General features: G+C 39.6%; 1 protein-coding gene and 1 long non-coding RNA gene across 2 annotated transcripts in view; one reads left to right on the top strand and one right to left on the bottom strand.

Annotated features, from left to right (window-relative positions):
* The window catches only part of LOC132498955 (uncharacterized), a 120,896-nt gene extending 115,130 nt beyond the window's left edge, over positions 1 to 5,766 (bottom strand). The window contains exons 1-2 of the long non-coding RNA XR_009533815.1: positions 5,678 to 5,766; positions 5,259 to 5,383 (exon numbers count right to left, since the gene is read on the bottom strand). This is a non-coding gene — a long non-coding RNA (uncharacterized LOC132498955). The remainder of the gene's footprint in view (positions 1 to 5,258; positions 5,384 to 5,677) is intronic.
* A 315-nt stretch (positions 5,767 to 6,081) lies between these two features.
* On the top strand, positions 6,082 to 22,782 carry TMEM263 (transmembrane protein 263). The gene is made up of 3 exons (XM_060113863.1): positions 6,082 to 6,284; positions 16,617 to 16,686; positions 19,704 to 22,782. The coding sequence occupies exons 2-3, from the start codon at positions 16,623 to 16,625 to the stop codon at positions 19,988 to 19,990; spliced, it is 351 nt and encodes a 116-aa protein (XP_059969846.1). The 5' UTR covers positions 6,082 to 6,284; positions 16,617 to 16,622; the 3' UTR covers positions 19,991 to 22,782.
* The last annotated feature ends 3,151 nt before the right edge of the window (positions 22,783 to 25,933 follow it).

Raw genomic sequence — 25,933 nt, 5'->3', positions numbered from 1 at the left:
ATAGGGAGAGATGAGCCAGACAAACCTTCAATGGCTGAAAGAAGAAAAGGAGACCAAACTTAGCAATTGACAGAAAGGATAAGAGAGAATCTTTCAACAATTATAGACTCTCTGTTGCAGGTCCAGGTTAGGAGACTTCAAGAGAATTGCAGAGCTGGAAACAGAGCTAATGCCAAAGATGAACTTGAACTCATGACTGAAAAACAGGGGGTAAATAAGATGCAGTTTCTTTTTTACAGTTCACTGTGGCTGAGCAGGGGGAAGAGATGCTAGGGAAGTCTGGTGGTATGGAGTCCCTGACTAGGATTATACAAATTAAAGATGGCTGTATGAAAAATATGAAAGTGCAACCGGTTGACCCCAAAGACATCCTAGATATGCAATCCCTGACCCCAAAGTTTTACTGCATCAGGAAAAAGTTACCTTGGCAGAGCCCTTAAGAAACTTCAGGAAAACAAAGACAACAGTAGCTACTGATGCTAGAAGAGTTGGTAGATAAACCAACCTAGCTCACTAAGACCCTTTAAGTAGAGAGACAGTTCTATGGCATGTCTGATGAAGTGTTGTACTCACCCAGGGAACTATGAGTGAGACTGAATTCTCTAAGTGAAACTGGAAGGTTTCCAGGTACTATGCAGTCTTCTCTAAGGGCCTCTTAGGAGCCTGGAGCACTTAAGCAGAATGAAGACTGTGGCCACAACTGCCACTAGAGAAACAGGAAATTAGAAAGTCCATCAACAACAGGCCTTCTGAGAACTGATGGGTGAGGCCCAGGATGGCTGTTTGTTTCTACTAGCCAGAGAGAACTTTGTCTACTGTGGCAGAGATTATTACAGACTTCCAATAGTAGAACTATTAGCATGAACTGTGAAATTAATCTCAAATTAATCCACCTGTATCTCTGCTAGATCTCTAAATCACATGATAGGGGTTACAAAATATATTTGCACATTTTAAATCATTCTAGTTTATGCCCTCTCATCCTCATTCCCTTTCCCAAGGTCTAAAGCAGAGCAGCCATTTATGCTCTTAAAGGGCACAACTTCATGGTAATTTCAGTAATTATGACCTGAGTTTAAAGATGCTCTACTTGCTCTTATGTTTTTGCCTAATTGCTCACCACTATTTACCACTATTGGTTACTTTCTGCTCTCAAATGCCCTTACCTCTACAGTATAGTACAGGAACCTCATTTGTGCAATAAACATGTTCCTGAAAAACTGTAAATCAGAGTTTTTGAAATGCAATTTTATTTTCCCACAGTTCTGACGATCTCAGAGATGTTTTATATTCATCTGTGATTGACCATCAGCCAGCAGTGACTTTCAACTTCAGTTTTAAATTACTCCACTACAAACCAAGGAGTTCCTCAGTAGTAAAAAAAATTTCAATGTCCTATGAACTTTGTTACTGCACAAAAAGGAAAGAACAAGTTCTTTCATGATGTGGATTATCCACTAATAATTTATCTTTTCTTTTTTTAGATTTAGAATTTAATATCTGGGGAGCTACTGTTAATGTCTTCATATTCATGGTACTGGGTGGCCCGGCCTCATCCCAACTTTTTTCCCATTCAACATTTTTCTTTTTAAAGTCAGGCTTACTGAAATATAATTTACATACAACAAAACTGCTCTTTTTAGTGTACAGTTCTGAGTTTTGAAAGATGCACACATTATATATCCACATCACACTTCAAGATACCGAAAAGTTCCATCACCCGCATAAAACCTGCTCAAGCCCCTTTGCAGTCAACCCCTTCCAATGCCCAGGCAACAACTGATCTGTTTTTTTCCCCTCTATAATTTTGGCTTTTCCAGAAGGTCCTATAAATGGACGCATCAGTATGTACTTTTGAGTTCTCATCTTTCACTTAGAATAATATATCTGAGATCATTTATGTTGTTGTATCAGTAGTTTGCTCCTTTTATTGCTGAGTAGATTCCACTGTCTATATGTACCACAATTTGTTATCCATTCACCAATTAAAGGGCACTTAGATTGTTTCCAGGTTTTGGCTATTAGAAAATGTGTGTCTAGGTTTTTTGTGAAGTTTTTATTTCTCTTGGGTAAATATCTAGGAGTGGGATTGCTGGGTCTTATGGCAAGTGTATATTTAACATTAAAAAAAACTGCTGAATTGTTTTCCCAAGAGTCTCTATCATTTCGTATTACCTCCAGTAATGTCTGGGAATTCCAGTTGCTCTACATCCTCAACAGCATTTGGAATTATTTTTATTTTAACTACGTAGTGATACTTCATTGTGTTTTGATATGCATTTCCCTCATGACTAATGACACTGAGCACCATTTCTTGTGGTCATTCAATTATGCCGATGTTTAAAAAATTAGTTTACTTGCCTTTTTTATCGAGTTGTAGTTTTTCGTATAGTCTGTATATAGTCATTTATCAGATATGTTTTGCAGATATTTTCTCCTAGTCTGCTGCTTCATTTTCTTAAGTGTCGTCCAAAGAAAAGAAGTTTTTATAAATTAAAATTTTTTTCTCTTTTATGGATTGTGCTTTAGGTGTTGTAGCTAAGAAATTTTTTTGCCTAACCAGAGACGACAAAAATTTTCCATGTTTTCTTCTAAAAATTTTATAATTTTACATTTATATTTATAATCTATTTTGAGTTATTTTGCATATGGTGCACGGTATGGGTTAACAGGTTGAAGTTCTTTTTTTTTCTTGCAAAATGGTGTGCAACTATTCCAGCATCATTTGTTTCTTTTCACTATCTTTTGATAAGGTTCTGTTTAGCAGAGAATCTATGTAGAATCTACAAAAAGGAAGGTAACCCCCTAGCTTTGGTGTGAAAATCCTATGGCTGGAGATGGGAGGGCAGTTCCCAATTTCTGTGGCGAGAAATGGCTAAGCAGTATGCTTTCCACTCCATATACATGCGTGGTATAAGATAGTCCAGAAAGAATTATCAATGCTCTCTAGCCAAACACCAGGAACACACCGGTGGCTGAACAAGCTAAGCTTACTACTCACTGCAGCAAGGGAGAACACACACCATGGGGAACCATGAGGCATCTCAATATGAAGGTGTTAGAAAGGACTTACATTAAGATTTGGGTTTGTTGGGTGATTTGAGGGACTTTGCTTTAAATTGGATGCTGTCAGGGAGCAGGGGTAATTCTATAATTTAGTACCTTAATAAATCTTTTTTTTAGAGTTTTTTTTTTTTTTTGGCTGCATTGGGTCTTTGTTGCTGCACATGGGCTGTCTCTAGTTACGGCAAGCAGGGCTACTCTTCGTTGCGGTGTGCGGTCTTCTCATTGCAGTGGCTTCTCTTGTTGTGAAGCACGGGCTCTAGGCACGTGGCTTGCGGGCTCTAGAGTGCAGGCTCAGTAGTTATGGTGCATGGGCTTAGCTGCGCCACAGCATGTGGGATCTTCCCAGGCCAGGGCTCGAACCCGTGTCCCCTGCATTGGCAGGCGGATTCTTAACCTCTACGCCACCAAGGAAGTCTCCCTTAATAAATATTATATAGAAAAAGGGAAGACTAGAATGAGGATAAAGCTGTAATTAGTAAAGAAGTAACAGCCCCTCATATAGTCCGATATTTTCAGTTTGTGTATTTCATTTGGTGGCTTAGATAAGGTTCATGTTTGTGTCTGTGTTCAGATATGATTATGGAGTAGTCTTATTTTTGTCCCGATCCATCACAATCATGAAATGGCCTTTTCTGATGCTGATGTTCTCTGAAACAGTTTATATTCAACAGAAGATACCAAAGCCTAGCTGTGCCAGGCCAGCTCCTAGCAACAGAAAGACCTAGCTGATAGCACCAGTCCAGCTCCTCCATGTCAGGGACTGCTTTTCTTTTTCTCAGAATATAGTGGTTAAGGCCCCAGAGTCAGAAAAAATTGTTTGATTCCAGGGTCTGCCTTCCACTAGCTGTGGGCCCTTGAGTAAATTATCTAACTTCTCTATGCCTCAGTTTCCTCATATGAATATGGGGATAATAATAGTACTTGCCTCATTGGATTGTTGGAGTACATGTTAGAAACTTAACGTTAAATAAGTTCTCAGTTATCATTATTATATCACAGAAAAGATTAAGAAGGATTGGGGCAGAAAAAGGAAAACCAAAAATAGTCCAGGTAATGGTGCCAGTAAAGTCTGCCCAGCATTCATACTGGAAAGGTCACTTTTTTTTTTTTTTTTTTTTGCGGTACACGGGCCTCTCACTGTTGTGGCCTCTCCCGTTGCGGAGCACAGGCTCTGGACGAGCAGGCTCAGTGGCCATGGCTCACGGGCCCAGCCGGGAGCGGCTTGTGGGATCTTCCCGGACCGGGGGACAAACCCGTGTCCCCTGCATCGGCAGGCGGACTCTCAATCACTGCGCTACCAGGGAAGCCCGAAAGGTCACATATTAAGTGGTTTCTGTGATAACAAGAAAATAGAGTTGCTTCGCACCTCTTCACATGCTGGGTAAACACGACAAACCATAGATCCTGCTAACCATCCAAATCATATTTTAAAGTAACAACATTATTTCATTTCTCCTTTAAGGTCTGGAAAACTGAAATATCTTGACAGTCTCAGAACAATGGTCTAAGTGGATTTAAGCCGCTGCTTTGAAAAATCGGTCACTGGCTGAAACCACAGACTATATTTGGTCCACTCTATTTAAGACCTGGCTCAAAGGCAGCTTCTTCCAGGATGCTTTCCTTGGTTAACATGTCCTTTTCTGGGCCTTGTCAACACGTATCCTTCAGTTGCCCCTCCCTGATTATTTTGCATTCGAAAGAAACACTTTGTAAGGTTATTTACACACATGAGGGTATGTTTTGTCTTGCTAACCGAATTGTGAAGGAAGATCTCACACCTACACAGGCACTGTTTACAGATCCCTTTCACACCCACCATCTCCTTTGATTCTCTCGAAAAACCTATGATGGACTTCCTGTCATCTTCGTTTTATAGGTGTGCAAAGAGAGGCAGAGAAAAGTTAATAGATACCTTTCATCTAGTTCAGTAGCCTTTTCTCAACTTGCTTACTCCTGGCAACCACCCGCGAGGTGGACGTCACAACCTCCCGCTCTGAAGCGCGGAGCGAGATGCCTCACCTCACAAGGGGTTTAGGTCCAGACACTATCCTCTTACCGCTACACTCTTCTCAACACCTTCCAGAACGGCGAGCAGAGCCTCGGCCTAGGCGGGGAGACCTCAAGAGGCGCCGCGCCAGGCGGCAGATGGCGAGGGAGGCGCGCGAAGCCAGGTTTTCTAATTTCCAACTCACTTCTCTTTTCACTATAAACACCCACTCTCTTCAGCAAACTGCTAGCGCCTGGCGAACCCTCGGCACTGCGGTAAGCGGTGGGTGACGACGACGAACCGGAGTTCTTACTCTCAAGAAGCTCAATTCTAGGGCAGAGGAGATTTCAAATAAGAATAATGGTAATAACAACAATAATAAATGAGTAATGTCTCTCAACAACAACAATAATAAGTGAGCACTGTCTCTCTTGTCACCCCTGTCACCTGGACAGTATACAGAGGCTCGTAGAGAGCCCCAAAGGGAAGGGCGGAGAGCAGGCCTAGCTCGTCACTCCCCTGAGGGGAAGCAGGTAAGGGAATGTCGAGACCCCGGGCGAGGAGTCGGAGAAACTGGCGACCATCTCATCTTCCCTAGGGCGAAGGTTCGGGATTCGGACCGACCGTTACTCGCGGCGGAACGGGGACTTCCGGGAGCCGCAGTCGTTACTGCTCGGGCCGCAGGGCCGCCGCCTACGGGTTCTCGAGGCTCCGTGCCCCTCGCCCGATCTGATTGGACGGCGGGGAAAAGGGGCGGGAGGCCCAGGAGGAGGCGCGCACGGGCCGGCCCTGGGTTCTCGCGGTGTCACCAGGCAGGCGAAGGGGCGGGAGTTGGCCTGTGGGGTGGGAGGGAGCCTCGCGCGTGCGCACGTCGGGAGGCGACAGGCTGGGGGTGGCTGGGAGGGCTGGGCAGTTCGAGAAACGGGTGGGCGTGTGCCGGATAGGAGCGGGAGGGGCTCGGGGTGCGCGTGCGCGTCGGAGCGCGAGTCGTGGGAGGAGGCGGGAGCGGAGGAGGCGGTGGAGGGGGCGGTGGAGGGGGCGGGTCGCGTCCGGCGCCACGTCCGCAGCCAGAAGGCACCGTCGCCAACCTTGTCTTCTGGCTCCACAGCCAGAGGAGGCGTCTCCGGAGCCCGCAGCTGCCCCGGCCTGTGCCCGCCGCTCAGTCCGCCTCAGCCCTCCTAGGTGCTGCCCGATCCTCCGCCCGGCCCCGGCGCCGGCCCACGACCCGGCGGTGAGTAAGTCGGGCCGGGAGGGTAGGGGGCGCCGTTCCTGCTTCTTCCTGCCCTCCTCTCTGTTGCCTTTTTCTGTTAGCTGTTAGCTCTTCTACACCTCACCGTCTCCCTGCCCGGGCCTGGGTGCCCGGAGCGTGGCCTTTTTTTTTTTTTTTTTTTTTTTTTTTTGGCGGTGGGGGGGCTGCTGCTTAGCGGGGAAGGGGGAGGGGCGGGACGATGTTGGGGGCGGGTGGAGGTTCGCTGGCCGGGCTACCCCCTTTTACGTGTCTCTGACTCCCCCGCCGTGGTTTGAGATTGGGGACCCTCCTTGGACGCTTCCGCCTGACTTCTTAGCTCCTAGGGTATCAGGCCGGGGAAATGGGGTTAGGAGGGCGCCAGCAGCCTGCGAGAGGAGAGGGATGCGGCAGAGGGGCTGCGTGCTGGGCTTCCCCGCCCCGCTAACTCCTAACTTGTTGATAAACCACTCTCTTGGGTTCAAGTACACGATCCTTGAACAGTGGACAGTCTCAGTGTTCTTCCCAGGTAGCCCTACCCCCACACCTAACCTGAACTTGGAAGTGTAGCAGTGGAGAGAGGCGCTGACGGCGCCGGGGGTGACTGGGGGACTGCTGGAGCACCCACCAGTGCCATCACTGCCTCCCGAGTCTAAATAAAAACCGTGCCTGCTATGCACACGCAGCCTCAAGACTAGTCCCCAGGCTCCCACTTAGGATCAGGTCCCCTCTCCTAAACAGATCGCCTCTTGTACGTTAGAAGACATAGGAATTCTGGAACCCTGTGGGAGTGGGGTTTGCTGGGTGTACAACGTGGAGCGGAGGGAGGAGGTGTTGAGCTCAGCCCTAGCCAGGGCTCCTACAGGGTCATTTTCTGCCTCTCCTGCCACGTCACTCCCTCTGCTTAAGAAAAAAAAAATAAAAGGAAACTTGCTAGCGCCCAAAGGGATCAGTGGGGGGCAGGGGGTCTCTGGAAGGGGCCACCGGCAAAGGTTTAGAAACACCTAGAGAAGGAGGAGAGTTTATTTGATTTATTCTGCCCTTGTGAACTAATTCCAAATGAAGACACTTTATTTACTATCTGTGATTATTTGTTCTATACTGTTGTTTAACCTTTAAGACTTCCACTGGTTTGGGTGCTCTAAAGGGCTCCCCAGGAATATTGATATCACATCAACAGGTATATTGAAAGAAAGAAGGAAGTAACTTTTAATAACTTTTAATAAACTCATGCATCCTATTTTGATGTTTTTCACTTTCATTTCTTTAGTCTTTGTTATAACATATGTACTAGAAAGCAAGCTCAGTAAAAATATGCCCTTATGTAGAGAACAGCGTTAGAAAAGTATAAGTAGTTCTTGTGTGTGGTTCTCTTTTTTTTTTCTTTTAAACACCAGGAAAATCTTTACCTTCTTTGTTTTAGTCATTGAGTAGTTGTTGTTTTGCTACTTCCTGAAGGTATCTTACTGGTTTATATATAAACACTCTCAGAGTAGGGCCTTGACATTCTCGTTCAGGCTGAAACTTAAGTGTCTAACACAGTGTCTGACACACAGTAGGGACACAAATATCTGTTGAACTAATGAGGTATAATGTAGTGAAAATGACTGGTGTACTGATTATTTGGTTTGATAGGTTATTTAATTCTCCTTAATGTTTCATTTAAGGGCAACACTTAAAAATTGCCATTTTGATACTGTCAGTTGTTACTTGTCACTAGGTGTAAGTTTTACTGGCAGATTACTTTTTCTTTCCTGCCACATTCAGTGCATTTCTTGTAGTTCACTTGCTGTTGATTTAATGGGCAGGGGCCATTTTTAAAAGCAGCCTGTTCAGGATAGTTGGTTAACTAGAGAAGCCTAAAAACAGTAAGCTGGTGTTTTAATATGCGCAGTTTGTTGGTGTATGTGAGTTGAAGTTCTGTATAAATGTATTTTTTGAAGCTCCTTATAGTTATTTGGCAAAGAAGCTAAAGCATAGGAGTGAGGATGTGGCAAAGTTCCTATATATAAAATATGTAGAAGAATTTAGCTAATTCATTTATAGTCTTTTTCTTATAAGGAAATTGGCAGTTACTGTTTAATAAGAAATTTTTGAAGTGGCTTTGAAGGTAAACTGTTGTGCATTGCATTTTGTAGCTAGGCTTCATATACAATGTATTAGTGCTTCTTAACTTCCCTTGGTACACAGAGGGGTGTTGCCATAGGCACATTTGAGTACTGTTTTCAGATTTTGTTTTTATTATTAATGAAAACTTTATATATAAAATGTTACAGATATCCACAAACAACATTGATTCACCTGTTTTCCTTTAAAAAAAAGGGGGGGTCCATTGTTCACTTATTTCTATTATTAGAAGAAATTACCCTCTAGGGAATAGTGTTGTTATAAATCCTTGCTCAATATATTTACCAGCTGCCTCTATCTATGATACTGTTGTACTGGACAAGAATTATTTCTCCCTGGCCTAAAATGCTTAAAGGAACTGCTGATGAATTGCAGTCTATAGCAAAGAACTCTTTCACATTTCATAATTTCTTTAAAAAGAAACATGACCAGTTTTCGTTGGTACTGTAATAGTTTATTCACATGTCAAGACCAAATGGTAAAACTGATTTATGTCCATAGAGTAAGTTAAATTATTTGTCCTGATCTCAAGGCTGTTTTCTGTCTTTATTGCCTTCCTTAAGAAACTATGTTTTTTAATAGAAATTTCTGTGCATTGTGAGTTCCTCCTATAGAGCAGACTTTTTTTTGTTGTTTTTGAATGCAACTAAATTGATAAACGCTGGTAAGGTATATAACCACTGGATTGTAAACTCTGGCTTAGTGTAGTCCTCTGTGTGTTTAATTACACTAAAACCTTTAGTGCCTAGCAGGGTGCCTGGCACATAGCAGGGACCCAAGTATATGTTGAGTTTAGGGCAGATGGTTTGCATAGAATTCAATAATGTTGTTTAAGGGTAACATTTTTAAGTGGTCTTTTTGATACTTTTAGTGTCAGTTGTTATTTGTCTTTACGTGTGTGCTTTAAAATTTTACTAAGCAGATTATTTACCTATTCCAGTTTTAGGAGATTAGGGCCATATTTGTCTTCACAATTCCTAACTTAAGAAAAAAAAATGTAATGATAATGAACAGCATGGTAATATAAAAAGCATTTCTCCTAGTGATAAAGTGATAATATCCTAAAGAGGTAATATCACTATAAGTTTGGCACATATATGTATGTAGAGGTTGGGAAAGGTTTATGTGAGTAAAAAGTATAGATGACATTACAGATAGTTAAGGATTTTAGCAAAAATACCTTTATAAGGTAACTTGGTGTCTTATGATCAAATTTGGGATTCAGAAAAATATATTCCATATACTTAGAGCTTTTGCATAATTTTTATTACCCTAAGAGTTCTGTAGGAATTTGAATACTACATACTTGCTGTTAATACGAGTGATATACAAGAAACTTAAACATTAAAATATATGTATACAAAACAAAAATCAATCTCTGTGGCCTCTTAGGGCTTTCAAAGCCAATTTCTTCTGGTCTAGGTAGCCAGGCTTCTGGCCTGCACAACTCCAGATTTTCTACTTTATTGATAATCCTATTTGCAACTCTTGGTAACATTAGTAAAAGTAACTGTGAATGTAATTTAAGAGCGACATAAACTCAGGGGAGGCGGGAGCGTGGTTGGGCAGGGATGAGAGAGCTGGTGAATCTGAGAGTATACCCTAAAGAGGCTCCAGGCAAGAACGAAATTTCTTGAAAGTCTAGTTGTCTTAAAAAAATTCCCAAGCACTTTTCATTTAACTTTTTAATTAGTGTATATTTAAAAGCAAAACTATTTTAAATTACTGTATAGTAAAATTCATGTCTCTCCTGTGGTTCTTGAAGCCCCTGGAATAGCACTGCCTATTCTTAAAGAAGTACATTTGAAGAGCATGAATCTGGCTTGAAGTTATCTTTTTTTTTTTAAACCAAAAATTTGGACCATATATTGGTATGCATCTTTTCTTATGATGCTTAAAGTTAATGTGGATACAGATGATATTTTTATCCCATTTATTACACAAATACTATGTGTCAGCTTACAACCAAAACATGTACTTAAAAAAAAAAGTGGTAAGAGTATAAATATGATTTTCAAACTGTAAATCAGGGAAAAGAGCTGTATAAGAGTGGAGGTCTTTGTGTGCTGTCAGGACCGGGCTGGGGGAGGGTGGGGGAACATAACCGTGAATAAAACTGATCTTTTCTTCAAGTCAGCATTTTGTGATTCAGGAATATTGTTTTTTAGGTGATCAACTTGATTTGAGGATAACAATAACTACCTACAGTAACTAGGTAGATGAACTGTATCATCTTTAAAAATATCCTTTATGAGTATCACTGATTTCTAAGACCTAAAAATATGTATTATTCTTTAATTACAAGATCAATACATGTTTATGGTAGAATATTAAAATGTAGATGTTAAGTATATATATTTCTCGCTATGTAGAAATACTATATACTTATTCCCCCCATATGTATAATTTCTACCCCTAGTGGCAATCTTTGTTAACACTTCAGTATATTTACTTTCAGTCTTTTTATGCGCACTTAAAAAAAATAGTATCATATGATACATGCCTTTTATATCCTCTAAATACAACATTAACATTTATCCATAGTATTTGATCTTCATAAATTATTTTAATGTTTGCATTGTTGTATCTTTAGGAAGCTTGTAAATTCATCTCTTGCCTTCCATGAGGCTGTCTCATTTGACTATTTATCTTCAGGTGTTGTTTGTTTTTGCTGGCTTCTCTTTTGCTCACCTCTTAAACATGAACAGTCCATATAAGCTTATCGGTCTGCTCTCTTACTACTCTTTTCCTTGATCATATCACTCACCCCCTGCAGCTTCAGGTGTCACTTCAGACCATTCTCAGGACCTCAACTCTTACTCTGACTTCATGCTGACTTTCAGGCCCTTTTAAATACAATTGCCTGCTAAAAGTCTCCTGTAGATGACCTGAAGGCATCTCAAATAGCTGTTCAAGAAAAAGTCCTTTCACTGAACCGATAGTCACCAATACTGTGTACACTTACTTGTTAAATGTTCTTGCCGCAATAAACATTTAAAAAAATGTCCATCTTCTCTCCAGTCCTGTCTTCATCATCATTTCTATTTAGTTTCTCATGCTAGAAATTTTACACCCTATATTCTCCTTTTATCTCACATTAATACCCAAGTTATGTTCTACTTCATACAAAAAAGTCAAGTATTTGAGTATCCGCCACACATCAGGCATTAATTAAGGCTCTGGGAATGGAGCAGTGACAAAACCAAGCTTTGTTCCAATAGAACTTACATTCTAATTGTGAGTGACACAAAGTAAACATATAAAGTGAAAATAAAGGCAATGAAGAAAATAGAGCAGTGTGTTAGGTGAAAATGATAGGGAAAGGAGGGTGCTAATCTATTATAAGGTGGTCAGGGAAGACCTCTGAGAAGGGGACATTTGCACAAAGACCTGAAGGAAGTAAGGAATCAAGTCAGGTACATATATTGGGGAAGAGCCTTTCAGGAAAAGATGAGCAAGGAAGCCCATGTTGCCAAGCTGGGTTGAGCAAGAGGCAGAGTGGTAGGAGATGCTATCGGGGTATTAGATGTTGGGCCCTCAAAGGCAAAGGGGAGGACTCTGGATTTTATTCTGGGCAAAATAGGAAGCAGTTGGAGGGTTTTAAGCAGAGTATGACATGGCTAGACTGAAGGAAGAGCACAGGCGGAAGCTTGGAGGCCAGTTAAGAGATTTTGTAGTTGTCCAAATAAGAGATTATGATGGTTTAGTTAAAAGTGGTAGCAGTAGAGCTGATGTATTCTGGATTTATTCAGGCAAGAGAATTTACCGATCATTTGAGGGGAATGTAAAACTAGAGGAAGTCAAGGGTGAATCCTAGGATTTTGGTCCAAACATTTATTTAGACAGGAAAAATTGGCAGAGTTCAAACTGCTATTCCATCTCACTGGACTACTCAAGTAGCCACTTACTGGATTTAATCTGTGTCCTTCCATCTGATCTTGCTTTAGTTAGCTTCTTAAAACACAGATCTGACAGTGTTACTCGGCTGATGGCTCCTCATTGGCTACTGGCAGAATAAAGTCAGTTCATACTATTTAGATGAATTGCATACGTCTTTTATGCTATCATTGTATAAAGCAGCTCTTCTCTTTTAAAAGGATGGTCTTTTTCTTTTTTAAATTACAAGATATATGTGGAAAAATTATTTTTTTTAAAAGGGATTCTGTATTAGGAGGAAAAGGTTAAGACTTTTGGTAGAGATTTGTGGGATATATACAGAAAAGCAGTTTTAAAATGTATGCAGTTACTAGCACACCTGTTTTAAAACTCCAGCTAAAATATGTAAGATGTATGTGTGTATATAGTATCCCCATATTTCTGTACAGAATACTGTGACATCTGTTGATTAGTTGATCAGCCAGATGATCTCTTGGTATACAGATACTGGGATCACAGTGTTGAGTAAGCTAGACAAAGTGTCTCTCCTTTTGGAATTAACAGTCCAATGGGGAAGAAAGTGACTCCAAAATAGTTGTTCTTCAGGAGGGGACACACACACTTCTGGCCATTCTGCCAAGAGTTTCTGCATGTTTTGCTTTGAATTGTTAAATAGTATTCTCATCTTAGAGTTAGGGCTAGAATATCTTTAATTTCTATTTCTTTTTTTTTTTTTTTTTTTCTTTTTGCGGTATGCGGGCCTCTCACTGTTGTGGCCTCTCCCGTTGCGGAGCACAGGCTCCGGATGCGCAGGCCCAGCGGCCATGGCTCACGGGCCCAGCCGCTCCGCGGCATATGGGATCCTCCCAGACCGGGGCACGAACCCGTATCCCCTGCATCGGCAGGCGGACTCTTAGCCACTGCGCCACCAGGGAGGCCCTAATTTCTATTTCTTGAACAGCAAGGATCTGATGAAGTTATTTGTCCTCAGCCATATAGTTTATAGTCAAGTTGGGATTCAGCTGCAGGCTCTCTGATCCCAGAACTTAAAACACTACGCTGTATAATTTCTCATGATCTTACCATGATGATAAAGAAATATAAATATGAATGGAAATAAATTTAATTAATTAATTAAATTTCTGGCTTAAGGGAGTTTTTTTTTTTTTTTTTTTTTTTTTTTGTGGTATGCGGGCCTCTCACTGTTGTGGCCTCTCCCATTGCGGAGCACAGGCTCCGGACGCACAGGCTCAGCGGCCATGGCTCACGGGCCCTGCCGCTCCGCGGCATGTGGGATCTTCCCGAACCGGGGCACGAACCCTTGTCTCCTGCATCGGCAGGCGGACTCTCAACCACTGCGCCACCAGGGAAGCCCGGGAGTTTTAAAATTAAGGCAAATCACTCAGGAACTCCTTCTCCCAGTAATGCATCAGCTGATACTCTTTCAGGTTTTTTTTTTTTTTTGTCAGAGATTACATATCTTTACTGTTACTTTTAAAATCTTAACTGTATATGGGATGATAATGCTAAATTGACAAACCAGACCAGCAGAAGATTAGGTGCTCTTGATCAGTGGTCTGAGTCAGGGTTTTCACTAGAGCAACTAAAATATATTTATTTAAGCACAGGACGGATGCTGCTGGATGCTGTGGGGTGCAGTGAAGTCTCATGTTATACAGGGTTTAGGTTTTAAAGATGTTTCAGGTTGAATTACATGAAGTTAAATTACCTTTGAAAAATCCCACTTCTCACACTGCTACCTCTGCCACCCTCATTTGCCACCAGTGTTTTTTGCCTGAATTATGGAAATATGAATGACTTTTTATCTGATCATCTGGTGCTGAAAGCAGTAGGAGTCATAAAGGAAAGGGGAACTTCCCTGACCCTTCTTTGACCACTTAAAATTAGTTCTGATAAACGTTGCAATACGTGTGAGCCTTGAAAACATTGTCTCCCAATTGGTCTTTCTGTCTCTGTTCTTGCTTTCTGATTGCTTGTTCTCCCCACACAGCCAGAATGATCTTTAAAAAGTGTAAATCAGAACACATTACCACTCTGGTCAGTGCCTTTCACTGGCTCCCCATCTGAGTTAAAAAGCTAATTGCCACGATGGCCTGTATGGGCCTATGTCATCCAGACCTCACTCTTTGACCTCTTCTTCTACTGCCTTTTGCTGTAGCCCCTGCCACATTTTTCTGGCTGTTCCTTCTTGTCTGTAGTAAGCTCCTACCTTCAGGACCTTTGTGTTTACTGTTTTTTTCTGCCTTGAGGGCTCTTGACCCAAGAGCCCTCAAGGCAGAAAGGATATCTTGTGTCCTTAACCTCCTGTGGGATGTCACCACAATGAGGCCTTCACAGACTCTCCCATTTAAAATATCACATCCTCTTCCCCTTCATGTCTTTTCCTCCGTAGCATTTAACACCATCTGATATACAGTATATTCTTTGAATATTTATTTATTGTCTTCCCCACTAGCCAATATGGAATGTTCATGATGGCAGAGATTTTTTTGGTCTGTATTGATCACAGCTATATCCCATGCACCTAAAACATGACCCTTAGTAGGTACTCAGTAAATTTTTAATCAGCGTATTAAAGTACATTGGCAGTTTTCACAATAGTCTTTTTTCCCCCAGCTTTATTGAGATATAATTGACATACAGCATTGTGTAAGTTTAAGGTGTATAATGTAGTGGTTTGATACACATATATATTGCAGAATGTTTACCAGATTAAGCTTAGTTAACACATTCTTCAACTCATATAATTACTTTTGTTGTTATGGTGAGAACATTTTAAGATCTACTCGTAGCAACTTTCAAGTATACAATACAGTAGTTTTAACTATAGTCATCATGCTGTGCATTAGGTCCTCAGAACTTAATCCTCTTGTAACAGGAAGTTGTACCCTTTGACCAACATCTTATTTCCCCTACCCCACACCGCCCGCCCCGTGCAACCACCTTTCTATGAGTTTGGCCTTTTTAGATTCCATATATATAAGTGACATAATATAGTATTTGTCTTTCTATGTCTGACTTATTTCATTTAGCATAATGTCCTCAAGGTTCATCCATGTTGTTTTGCAGATGGCAGGATTTTACAATATCCTTTAAAATCTGTTGTATTATATATGTATAGATACAATAATTTAGGCTTCATGGTTTTATGACTAAGAAATACTTAGTTGACTACTGGGATCACAACCCTAGTTTTCTGGCCAAGCAAGAAAGCTTTTAGACCAATCTTGACTTGTTTTAGTCTTTACTTAGTCAATGGAATATAAAATCAAATATTTTAAGGTAGTAAGGAGATTGGGAAAAGAAATTTTATGTGTTCTCCATCCCAACATAGCTTATTTTATTTCTTAGTTTCCATTATTACTTGTACTTAGACATAGTCTATAGTATCTATATATATATTTTATAGTAGATTTTGAATTCTTTTGCTACTTCTGTTCATACGAGTTCTAAAAGTAACAATAAAAAAGTAATCAAAATCCTTCTCTTAGTGATTCAGATTGGTGCTGTCATCTTTATAGGAGAAGAATGTCATGTTTTTTTGTTTTTTGTTTTTTTTTTTTTGCTGTACGCGGGCCTCTCACTGCTGTGGCCTCTCCCGTTGCGGAGCACAGGCTCCGGACACACAGGCTCCGCGGCCATGGCTCGCGGGCCCAGCCACTCCGCGGCATGTGGGATCTCCCGGGATCGGGGCACGAACCCGTGTCCCCTGCATCGGCAGGCGGACTCTCAACCACTGCGCCACCAGGGAAGCCCGAATGTCATGTTTTTGAGGAAATTTTCAGATAGAACATGTTTTTTAGTTCATAGTATAGGTTTTTCTTTGAGTCTGTTGTGAAATAAATTCTGTAGGAGGAGGCACTTAAAATTTTTGTTTGCTAACCCCCACCTTCCAACTTTCTTTCAGTTGGTAATTTTCAATTTAAGTTGAAGCAGCAGTAACAACATAGGAAAGCTTGTACCATGCCTGCCAATCTTTGCTTGATTTGAGATAAGATTTATGTTGTCCACTAGTATAATTGAAAGTATTTCTCAAACACCACAAAGTAGGAGACAGACAAGGTGAAGTGGTCTTGTTATGGTTGTTTTAAAAATGTTGTTTATCAGGAGTTTGCTGATAGTCTAGTAATTAGGATCCTGCACTTTCACTGCTGTGGCCCGGGTTCAATCCCTGGTTGTGCGGCTCAGCCAAAATAAAAAAAAAAAAATAAGTAAAATGTTGTTTATCTGAATAAAGTTGATTGTCTTGATCAAGCATATAAAAAGAGGTAGTCTCAGATGTTGAAATTAAAATGAAATGTGTGTGTTTTTTAGGAGATCATGAATCAGACAGATAAAAATCAACAAGAAATCCCATCATACCTTAGTGATGAACCACCAGAAGGTAAGTATGCATCTGTAATACTAAGAATGAAAAAAATCCTAGTGAATTAAACTTCTGATTGTTTTCATTAACTTTAAAGTAACATAACCTGTTTTCCTCGTCAGTAAATGTGTTCCAAAAATACTTAAACATTTTTAGCTTTTAATAAGAAAGCATAGGTATTGGTAAATGGGGACACAATGTAACTTTTATATAAGGTCTATCAATGTTTTTCTGCTACTCTTTTATTCTTTTAAGACCATTTCACGAGTATCCTTTAATTTGTAAAGAGTTGGGTGAGGTGCAGAGGAAGGATGGACTAGGTTATGTCATGCATATGAAAACTCACTTCAAGAGGCACTTGAGATTTGTTGTTAAACTCCTGTTATTCATTACATTATAATGGGTAACTCTTCCTTTTTTAATACATGGTTTTAGAGTCTGCTTAATTTATTTTTTGGTGTGAAAATTGTGACATCAGGAATCATTTTATTCTTACCTTCAAAAATCTTTGGAAACACTAAATGCACACATGCATGTCCTCACTATGTACAGAAACAGACTAGCTGTTTTCTTTATTTTCTCTCTTTATTTTTAAGGACTAGAAGTCTAGAGTTTTGAAAAGAAAAGTTAGGGCTCAATGAGAAAGTTAGGAAGGACTTATGAGAAACAAGTCAGGAAAGAGATAAAGGCTGTCCAGGAGCATGATTGTTAAGGAAGAGAACAGCCTCAGAGATGTCTTTATATTGGCAACCTGTTAATAGTAGTCTGCAAAGTGGATAATTTATATGGTGTTAATTAAGAGTACACTGTAATTTTTTTAAAAAGGGTACACTGTAATTAAGAGATCAACAGCATTAGTATTTATCTGATTTCACTAAGAAAAATTGTCTTCATTAAATGCATGTACACCAAATTTGGCATAGCAGGATAATACTAATGAGGTATTCAGCATGAGGTAGTTATCTGTTTTATCCTCAAATCAAGATTTCCCCCCCTTTTCCTAGTGTTACTAACCTTGATTACAAAAGAATGACCACTTATGTAATCCTTTCCATCATAATTTTATAATTAATATATTCAAATGCTTATCTATGTCTTAAGTCTTTTATTTCAGCTATTTTAAAATTTTATATTAACTATGCTTATTACTCAGTTTCAATTAAACAGTTGGTTTTATAAATTTAGCCATTGCTATATCTTCATCAGTGAGCTATTTTGACTAATCAGTGAGACTTTCTTCCTGTGAAAGGATGTAAAATCTCCTAACAGTGAAAAGAAAATCTTACTCAAGGTAAATTTGTGTCTGTGTATTTAAAGAAACTCAATTTTCAGATTTTTTTTCTCTTTCAAATATTGTGGGTTTTCCAATGTTACCTTCTCTGATAACCACATTCTGCTAGGTTATAGTAGCTTTGGGTGTCTTAGTTGAACTTCCGTACCCAAGAATTTACCTTTCTTGTGTGAGATTATACCTTTTTAGTGGTTATAGCCTGAACTGTATAGTTACCAAGTATTTTTTCATGAAGTTTAAAAAACACTATTGCTCATGTGTTGTTGCTGCCTGAGTCATTAGATTATGGAGGAGAAAAGGTCTGTGTGTGTTTGAGGCTGGCAGAAGCAAATTTTTATGAAATCTTCCTGCTAGTCATTTTATGCTGGAGTTTGGGGTTACATGCCAGTTTGAGTGCCTCTATTAAACAGACAAAGAAACCAAAGAGAAAAGACTAGTGACAATAAATCTGAATTTCTCATACTGATGTTACCTTTTCTGAGAGTATATGAAGAGTTTTTACAAACTAGATACTTAAATCACATACTCTTATAAAAATTACTGAGGCAGTGGAAGTATTAACCATAGCTCTGGTTTCTCCATGTTACAAAAAAGATTATATATAGGTAACAGGATTTTAAGTGATGAATAATTTTCCTATTTTTACATATAATATTAGCTCTTTAAATACATTATTAAGGAGCACATAGAATAGAAACCCAAATATATTTAAGTTAGTTGTTCTCAAATTATTTGGTCTCAGGATGCTTTCTACTTTAAAAAAAATTGAGGATTCCAAAGAGCTTATGTCTTTGTTGATATTTGCTGTATTAACAATAAAAACAGAAATTAAGTATTTTATTATGAAAAGAACTCAGTAGGCCCATTACATATTAACATAATTAACATATTTTTTTGAAAAATATGAAACTATTTTCCAAAACAAAAAATTGTGAGCAGGGTGATTTGTTTGTGGCCACACCGTGCGGCTTGTGGGATCTTAGTTTCCCGATCAGGGATCAAATCCAGGCCCTTGGCAGTGAAAGTGCAGAGTCCTAACCACTGGACCACCAGAGAATTTACGACATTGTTTTAAAATTTTTGCAAATCTCTTTAATATTTGTATTAATAGAAGAGAGCTAGATTCTCACAGCTTAGTCTTCTGTGTTTAGTCTGTTGTGTTACTGCCCATCATTTAGCTTCTGGAAAATTCTGTTTTAGACTGGTGACAGAATGAAAGTGAAAGACAAATGACATGTTAATATTATTATGAAAGCAGTTTTTACCCCGAAATGGTCCTGGGGATACTCAAGGGTTCCAGACCATACCTTGAGAACCAGTGCTTTAAATGAAGAAGGTTGTTTCAGTAATGACTGATTGAATTCTATCAAGGAAATAAGGGCTAAATATATTTATCTTTTTTTTTTCATGCTCCTTTTAGGATATAAAATAAAGATTTTTTTATTAACAGCAATAAAACTGTAAATCAAGGAGACATTTAAAAGTCTTCTATTTTATGAAAGTCGTCTAGTCTCTAAAGCATTTCTTCTCATAGATACTAAGACTTAGCATTGGACCAAGATGTTTTAAAAACATGTACAACTATACCCTTGAGGGAAGAGCTCTTGATGTCTTGATCAGATGTGTATTTATGTGGTTGACCTTTTCAATACAATCTGCTGATTGTTAGGAAGGTTACTCAGTGATTTGTACTGTTCTTATAAAGGCTTACATTTGACTGTCCTACGATATTTTCTCTTATTAGGTTCAATGAAAGATCACCCACAGCAGCAACCAGGCATGCTGTCCCGTGTGACTGGGGGTATCTTCAGTGTTACAAAGGGAGCCGTTGGTGCCACCATTGGTGGTGTGGCTTGGATTGGTGGAAAGAGTCTGGAGGTGACCAAAACAGCTGTTACAACTGTGCCTTCCATGGGAATAGGGCTGGTGAAAGGGGGCATGTCTGCTGTGGCTGGAGGTGTTACAGCTGTTGGCTCTGCTGTTGTAAACAAAGTGCCCTTAACAGGAAAGAAGAAAGACAAATCTGACTAAAATATGGAGATACACTTGTTCTCCACAGCATTATGATGCCAGTGGCATTGAATTGCTAAATTATGGACTACAACAAAGTCACCTGTTTTGGACGTTTATCTTCTAACTGCTGTGTTGAAAGTATTGATGACTGACTGGCTTTTGTCTAAAAAGAAGAGACCAATACTAGCACAGTGTATGAAGGTTTCTCATACTTAAATTCCAGCTTTTTATCTGGTAAAATGTTACACTTATTCAGCTGTAACTGAAGATAAGGTATATTTGAATATTTACTACATAAGTCTTTCAGTTTAACTAAAAATGTGAAAGTTGAATTTAGTGGATGATCTTTACAGTTCCATATGTATAATGTGCCAGGTAACTCATCTGCCCCTTAAAAAGGGAACCTTGACCTACATAAATGTACCTTTGATGTGCCTAATAGTTTCAGATGTCTTAGTTTTTTTAATAACCATAGTTGATTAGACGAAGAGGCATTCTTTTCTTATTTAAGATGGTAAAAGTAGCAGGAACTAGAGAAGTTTAAAAGAAAAGATTCATGGTTTTATGAGTATTAACCATCTTTTGTTAGATATGCATTATATTAATTTAATCATTGATGCCTTACAAAAGAAAAACATCTTTTCTAATACCCTGAATATGTGCAGTTCTTAGGATTATTATTATATATGGATTCTTTCAGAAGTTGTTTGTGAAATTAGTTTTCCCTCAAGAATCTCAGGATTAGTGGCATAAAGGCATTTCTTGCTCTCAGCAGATAGGATAGTGTTTGATAACTGTCAGTAGTTATAACCAAATTGTACACTTCAACCTGGGTTCATGCTCCATCATTAATAAACCTCACAGTGCCTAAGGAACATTTCTTTGCTGGTCAGAAGCTATGTTAATAAAAGAGTTTCATATTAAGGAGGAAAACATAAATCATTTTAAGTTCTTAAGAATTACCTAAAGCATCCCAAGATATAAAAAATTCTTCACACCTGTTTTGTCTCCAGGATGGCTTAAATTACTAGCAGTACCCCTTTCAAAAAACACAGTGAAAGCAGCCACAGGTGTGTGGGGGCTGACTTAAATTGAATGGACTGGGCTCCATAGATTAGTTTTGAATGTAAAATATATGTAACTGCTTTCTGTGTTTGACAGGCTTTTAAAATGTCATCTTACACTCCTTTAAAGCAGCTGTAAACTTTGTACCATTTTCCAAGTCAACTTCAGGCAGGAAATAGAATTTTTTGGTTACGGATGATAAGTGTGTTGTGTCTCATTAACGTCTCATCATGTCTCATTCATTCTAAAAGAATATGACTTAGCTGGAATTCATCTTTTTTTGGTTTCGTGTTCAGTTTCATAAAAATTTTAAAAGTGGCATTTCTCTTAACTAAGGGTTTAATCCCAGCCTGAAAAATCTTAATTTTCCTTCACTTAAGTTTGGAAATTTGCCACCATTCTGCAGACTTTTTTTTTTTTTTTTTTTTTTTTTTTTTTAACGGGCAAGGGGAAGAAAGGAGGTGATGCTCTGGAGTAAGTCAAAACAGCATTCCTGAGAACTTAGATCACTCCAATACCCAAAGCTTAAGTGTTTGTTTGCAACCCACTAAGAGTTTTACATTAATAATGTGGATCAACAAATGGGTAAGAACAAAACTTAGCTTTTAAAAGTTTTCATAAATACCAGCAGGGATTGAAGTAAATCCACAAAGGTTATTGAAACTTTCTACCATATACAAAACTGGAAAGTCATTAGGGAGTTAATCAAAAATTAAATTGTTGTTTATTTCATCCAGTATGATTAAATGTATATTTGTTGGTATATCTGGTCAAATGTCATAATTAGCAAAGGGGATTTAAAAAAAAACCCCAAAGTTAATGGATGAACACTAAATAATGATCTAAGTAATGGTATTGGAGAATTTGTTTCCTGCTATTTTAAAGAAATTATTGCTTCATTGCTAGTTTATATTTCTAAATTATCTTCTTATCTTCATCGGCTCTGCTGTGCTTTGTACCTGAATTTCTAAATATAGACTTTAGTTTACTATATGCTTGAATATTTATTTTCAACTTTGCTTGTCTTTAAAACTGCTTGAGGAAAAATGGTTGTAATTTCTGCTACAGAAAAGCCACCTGGTACATTTTATCTCATCAAGTTTGTTTAAATTTTAAATTATAACTTTGTTCAGGAGAGGCTTTGCAATGATAGCAGAGAACTTGTACAAATGAAATTAGTTGTAGACGTTCTTGTTGAAATGAACTTGCCATTTGATGATATGTAAAGCTGTACACTTGAGTCTTTTTCAGTTTATTTCGTAGACTAGCAATTTGACCTGTTAAACAGTACTAGTTCACTTCAAGAAGCTTATAAGGCTGTTGTTGTATACACCTGGAGGCATCTGTTATTCAGCTTATCTTTTGAGTGGGTATTCAGCACAATGAGGATAAACTTGTGTGACCCACTTGAATGACTGATCTAATAATGTTGATGTTATGAATCCTGTACTTAGTGAAATGTCAGATGAAAATAACTGATGATTGAATAAATGTTTTTGTATTAAAGGAATGGGTAAAGAAGACATGAATCTTTAATAAAGCACTATGATCTGCAAAAGATGAACTGTTTCATAAAGATCTAAGGAAATAAAGGAAATTTTAAAACAGGGTAGTCTTAAAATTTTAGTTATATAGCAAGTCAGAAAGTACTGTAGCCAGTTTTTAAATTTTTTGCTACTAATGCACAAACATGACAGAACATCTCCAGATACGAATTTTGATGCCAACACAACAATGAAATACAAATATATTTTAAACAACTCTAATAAAGATTAAAACTGCAGATTTCTGGGTTTGACTGCAACTTGCTGAATCTCTGCAGGGTGGGATCCAAGACTGCACTTTAACAACCTCTGCAGGTGATTCTTTTGCAGTCTAAAATTTGGGAACTGATGGAGGAATTATAAAGTAGGGAGCACACTTCCCTCTGTCCTAAGCAGCTGTGGAACCAACTTAGACCTCTTACTGGCCAGAAGTGACTCAAAGGGATGGGAGCCAGTTGGAGGAAGGAAGAAAATTGATATTTACTGGGCATCTACTTACCTACCAGGCACTGTCCATAAATTCTCTGATTTAATCTGTATGAGGACCTTAATGAGGAAAAGTATCTTTATTCCCTTTTTACAAATATGGGGCAAGCACAGTTCCAGTGTTAGTTGAATTTCCTGTAACACTTTTGAATTCGTGTAAGTCAGAACCTCTCCATCTTATGTCCAGAAACAAAGGGGACTGACTACTCAGTAGCTAGTCCTTCATTCTGCTGCTGGCATTAGTGCTGCCTGTATGCTTGATTTACCAGGCTGTCTGATTTGAGCTCACTGGAAGTCTTCTGGGTGATCATACTTGCATTGGCAGCTAATTACATTTTGCCACATAAATGAATTTATACATAAACTGTTTAAAGGAAATCATGTATTTTGTTATAGCCTTTTTTCACAGAGGAAATGAAATTTGACTCTAGTGTTTTATGTAAGGATATCTCCCCCTGTTGTTGATTTTGAAAACCTATAATTTTATTTGTAGGAAGATCTGAGTAAGTGCAAGAATAGAAATAGGCAGCGGGGCTTCCCTGATGGCGCAGTGGTTGAGAGTCCGCCTGCCGATGCAGGGGACGCGGGTTCGTGCCCCGGTCTGGGAAGATCCCACATGCCGCGGAGCGGCTGGGCCCATGAGCCATGGCCGCTGAGCCTGCGCGTCTGGAGCCTGTGCTCTGCAACGGGAAAGGCCACAACAGTGAGAGGCCCGCATACTGCAAAAAAAAAAAAAAAAAAAAAAAGAAAAAGAAAAATAGGCAGCGGTTCAAGGGCTAAAAGATAACGGACTAGGATTTGGTCTAAAGGACAGGTCAGTATACTGCATGTTTGACCATGAATGTGGATTTTTTTTAGTTTAAACTTTTAAAGTTAGAGTAAGCTACAAGTGCATTTCTGTAACCATAACTGCCCCATTTGCTGCTGTACTGACAAAGCTCTTCTTAAATTAATGGCCACAAAGCACACATGGCCACTCAACTCTGCTAAACTTTCTTATATACCTTCATGTTTGTTTACTTGCCTACTCCTCAAAGTGACTATTTCATACCTCCTCTTTCCATCTCTCCTGCTATACTCCCCTCCTCCCATTTTAAATCTCTCTGTAAAAAGAGGCAACCAGACAGCAAGACTCCTGCCTCTCACAATGCACACTATCAACCTGCCTGCATCTGTTCCCATGCTCTGTGGACGAGGACTAGTATCTCTGCTCTTATCCGAAGTCAGTCCACCTTCACTTCCTCAAGGATATTAATCCTTAAAATTAATTATTTTCCATCTCATCCATCTCTCTCTCCTTGGGTCATACCCATCGGCATATAAACATGTTCCACTATTTCTTTAAAGAAAAAAATCTCATAATCTCCATTTTCCTGCTTCCTTTTGCAGCAAAACTTCTTGAGAAAGTATATAGTCCCTGACTCTTCCTCATCTACTTTTTAAAAAAATTATTTATTTATTTATTTATTAGGCTGCATTGGGTCTTTGTTGATACGTGCGGTCTTTCTCTGGTTGCGGCGAGCAGGGGCTACTCTTCGTTGCAGTGCGCAGGTTTCATTGCGGTGGCTTCTCTGGTTGCAGAGCATGGGCTCTAGGCACATGGGCTTCAGTAGTTGCGACATATTGGCTCAGTAGTTGTGGCTCGTAGGCTCTAGAGCGCAGGCTCAGTAGTTGTGGCGCATGGGCTTAGTTGCTCCGCAGCATGTGGGGTCTTCCCGGACCAGGGCTCTGACCCATGTCTCCTGCATTGGCAGGCGGATTCTTAGCCACTGCACCACCAGGGAAGCCCTCATCTCCTATTCTTTCAACCCACTCCAGCTGCCTTCTTACCTTTCTCATTCCACCAAAATTACTTTTTTTAAAAAAATTATTTATTTATTTATTTTTGGCTGCATTGGGTCTTTGTTGCTGTGCGTGGGCTTTCTCTAGTTGCGGTGGGCAGGGGCTACTCTTTTGTTGCAGTATGTGGGCTTCTAATTGCGGTGGCTTCTTTTGTTGCAGAGCATGGGCTCTAGGCGCGTGGACTCCAGTAGTTGTGGCTCATGAGCTCATGGCAGGCTCAGTAATTGTGGCGCACGGGCTTAGTTGCTCCGCAGCATGTGGGATCTTCCTGGAGCAGGGCTCAACCTTTGTCCCCTGCATTGGCAGGCAGATTCTTAACCAGTGCACCACCAGGGAAGCCTCCAGAATCACTCTTGATAGGGCCAACCAATGAGTTCCCTTTAGCCAGATCCACTAGTCACTTCTTATCTTAGTTGACCTCCCCATGGTATTCAATATTATTGAAAATGCCCTCTTTTCTTGGCAGACTTACTCTGGTCAATCCTTTCTAGGCTTGGTCAGCCACTACTCCAAATCTATCCTCTTTCTGGCAGTCTCACCCAGAGCTATAGCTTTAAATACCATAGATATGCAGATGGTCCCTGATTATCTGTATCTCCAGTCCTGATTTCTCACTACTCCAGACTTCACCATTTTTCTATTTGAAATCTCTGCTCAGATTCTTGTAGGCATCTCAAAATTGACATCTAACATAGAACTACCAAGGTGACCATATAATGTATAATGTATTCCAAACTGAGATACTTTTGAGGGTGAAAGCACTGCTGATAATTTCGTCAGCATAAACTAAAATCTGCCAAAGGGTTTCCCATCACATTTAGAATGAGATCCTGTTCCTTAGATGGACCTGTGATGCTCATCTTGTGTCACTCTTCCCATCACTTAACTCTGCCCCGACTATACTGGCTGCCATGCTTTCTCTTGAACAGACATTTCTGTGTGACTTTGAGTAAGTGACTTACCCTCTCTGTGCCTGAATGTCCTCATCTGTTAGAACAATAAACAGTGGTACTCAGTTCTTAAG

Source organism: Mesoplodon densirostris, chromosome 11 (genome assembly GCF_025265405.1).
Source record: "Mesoplodon densirostris isolate mMesDen1 chromosome 11, mMesDen1 primary haplotype, whole genome shotgun sequence".
Classification (NCBI taxonomy): Eukaryota; Metazoa; Chordata; class Mammalia; order Artiodactyla; family Ziphiidae; genus Mesoplodon; species Mesoplodon densirostris.
This window is presented reverse-complemented; position numbering and strand designations above follow the sequence as displayed.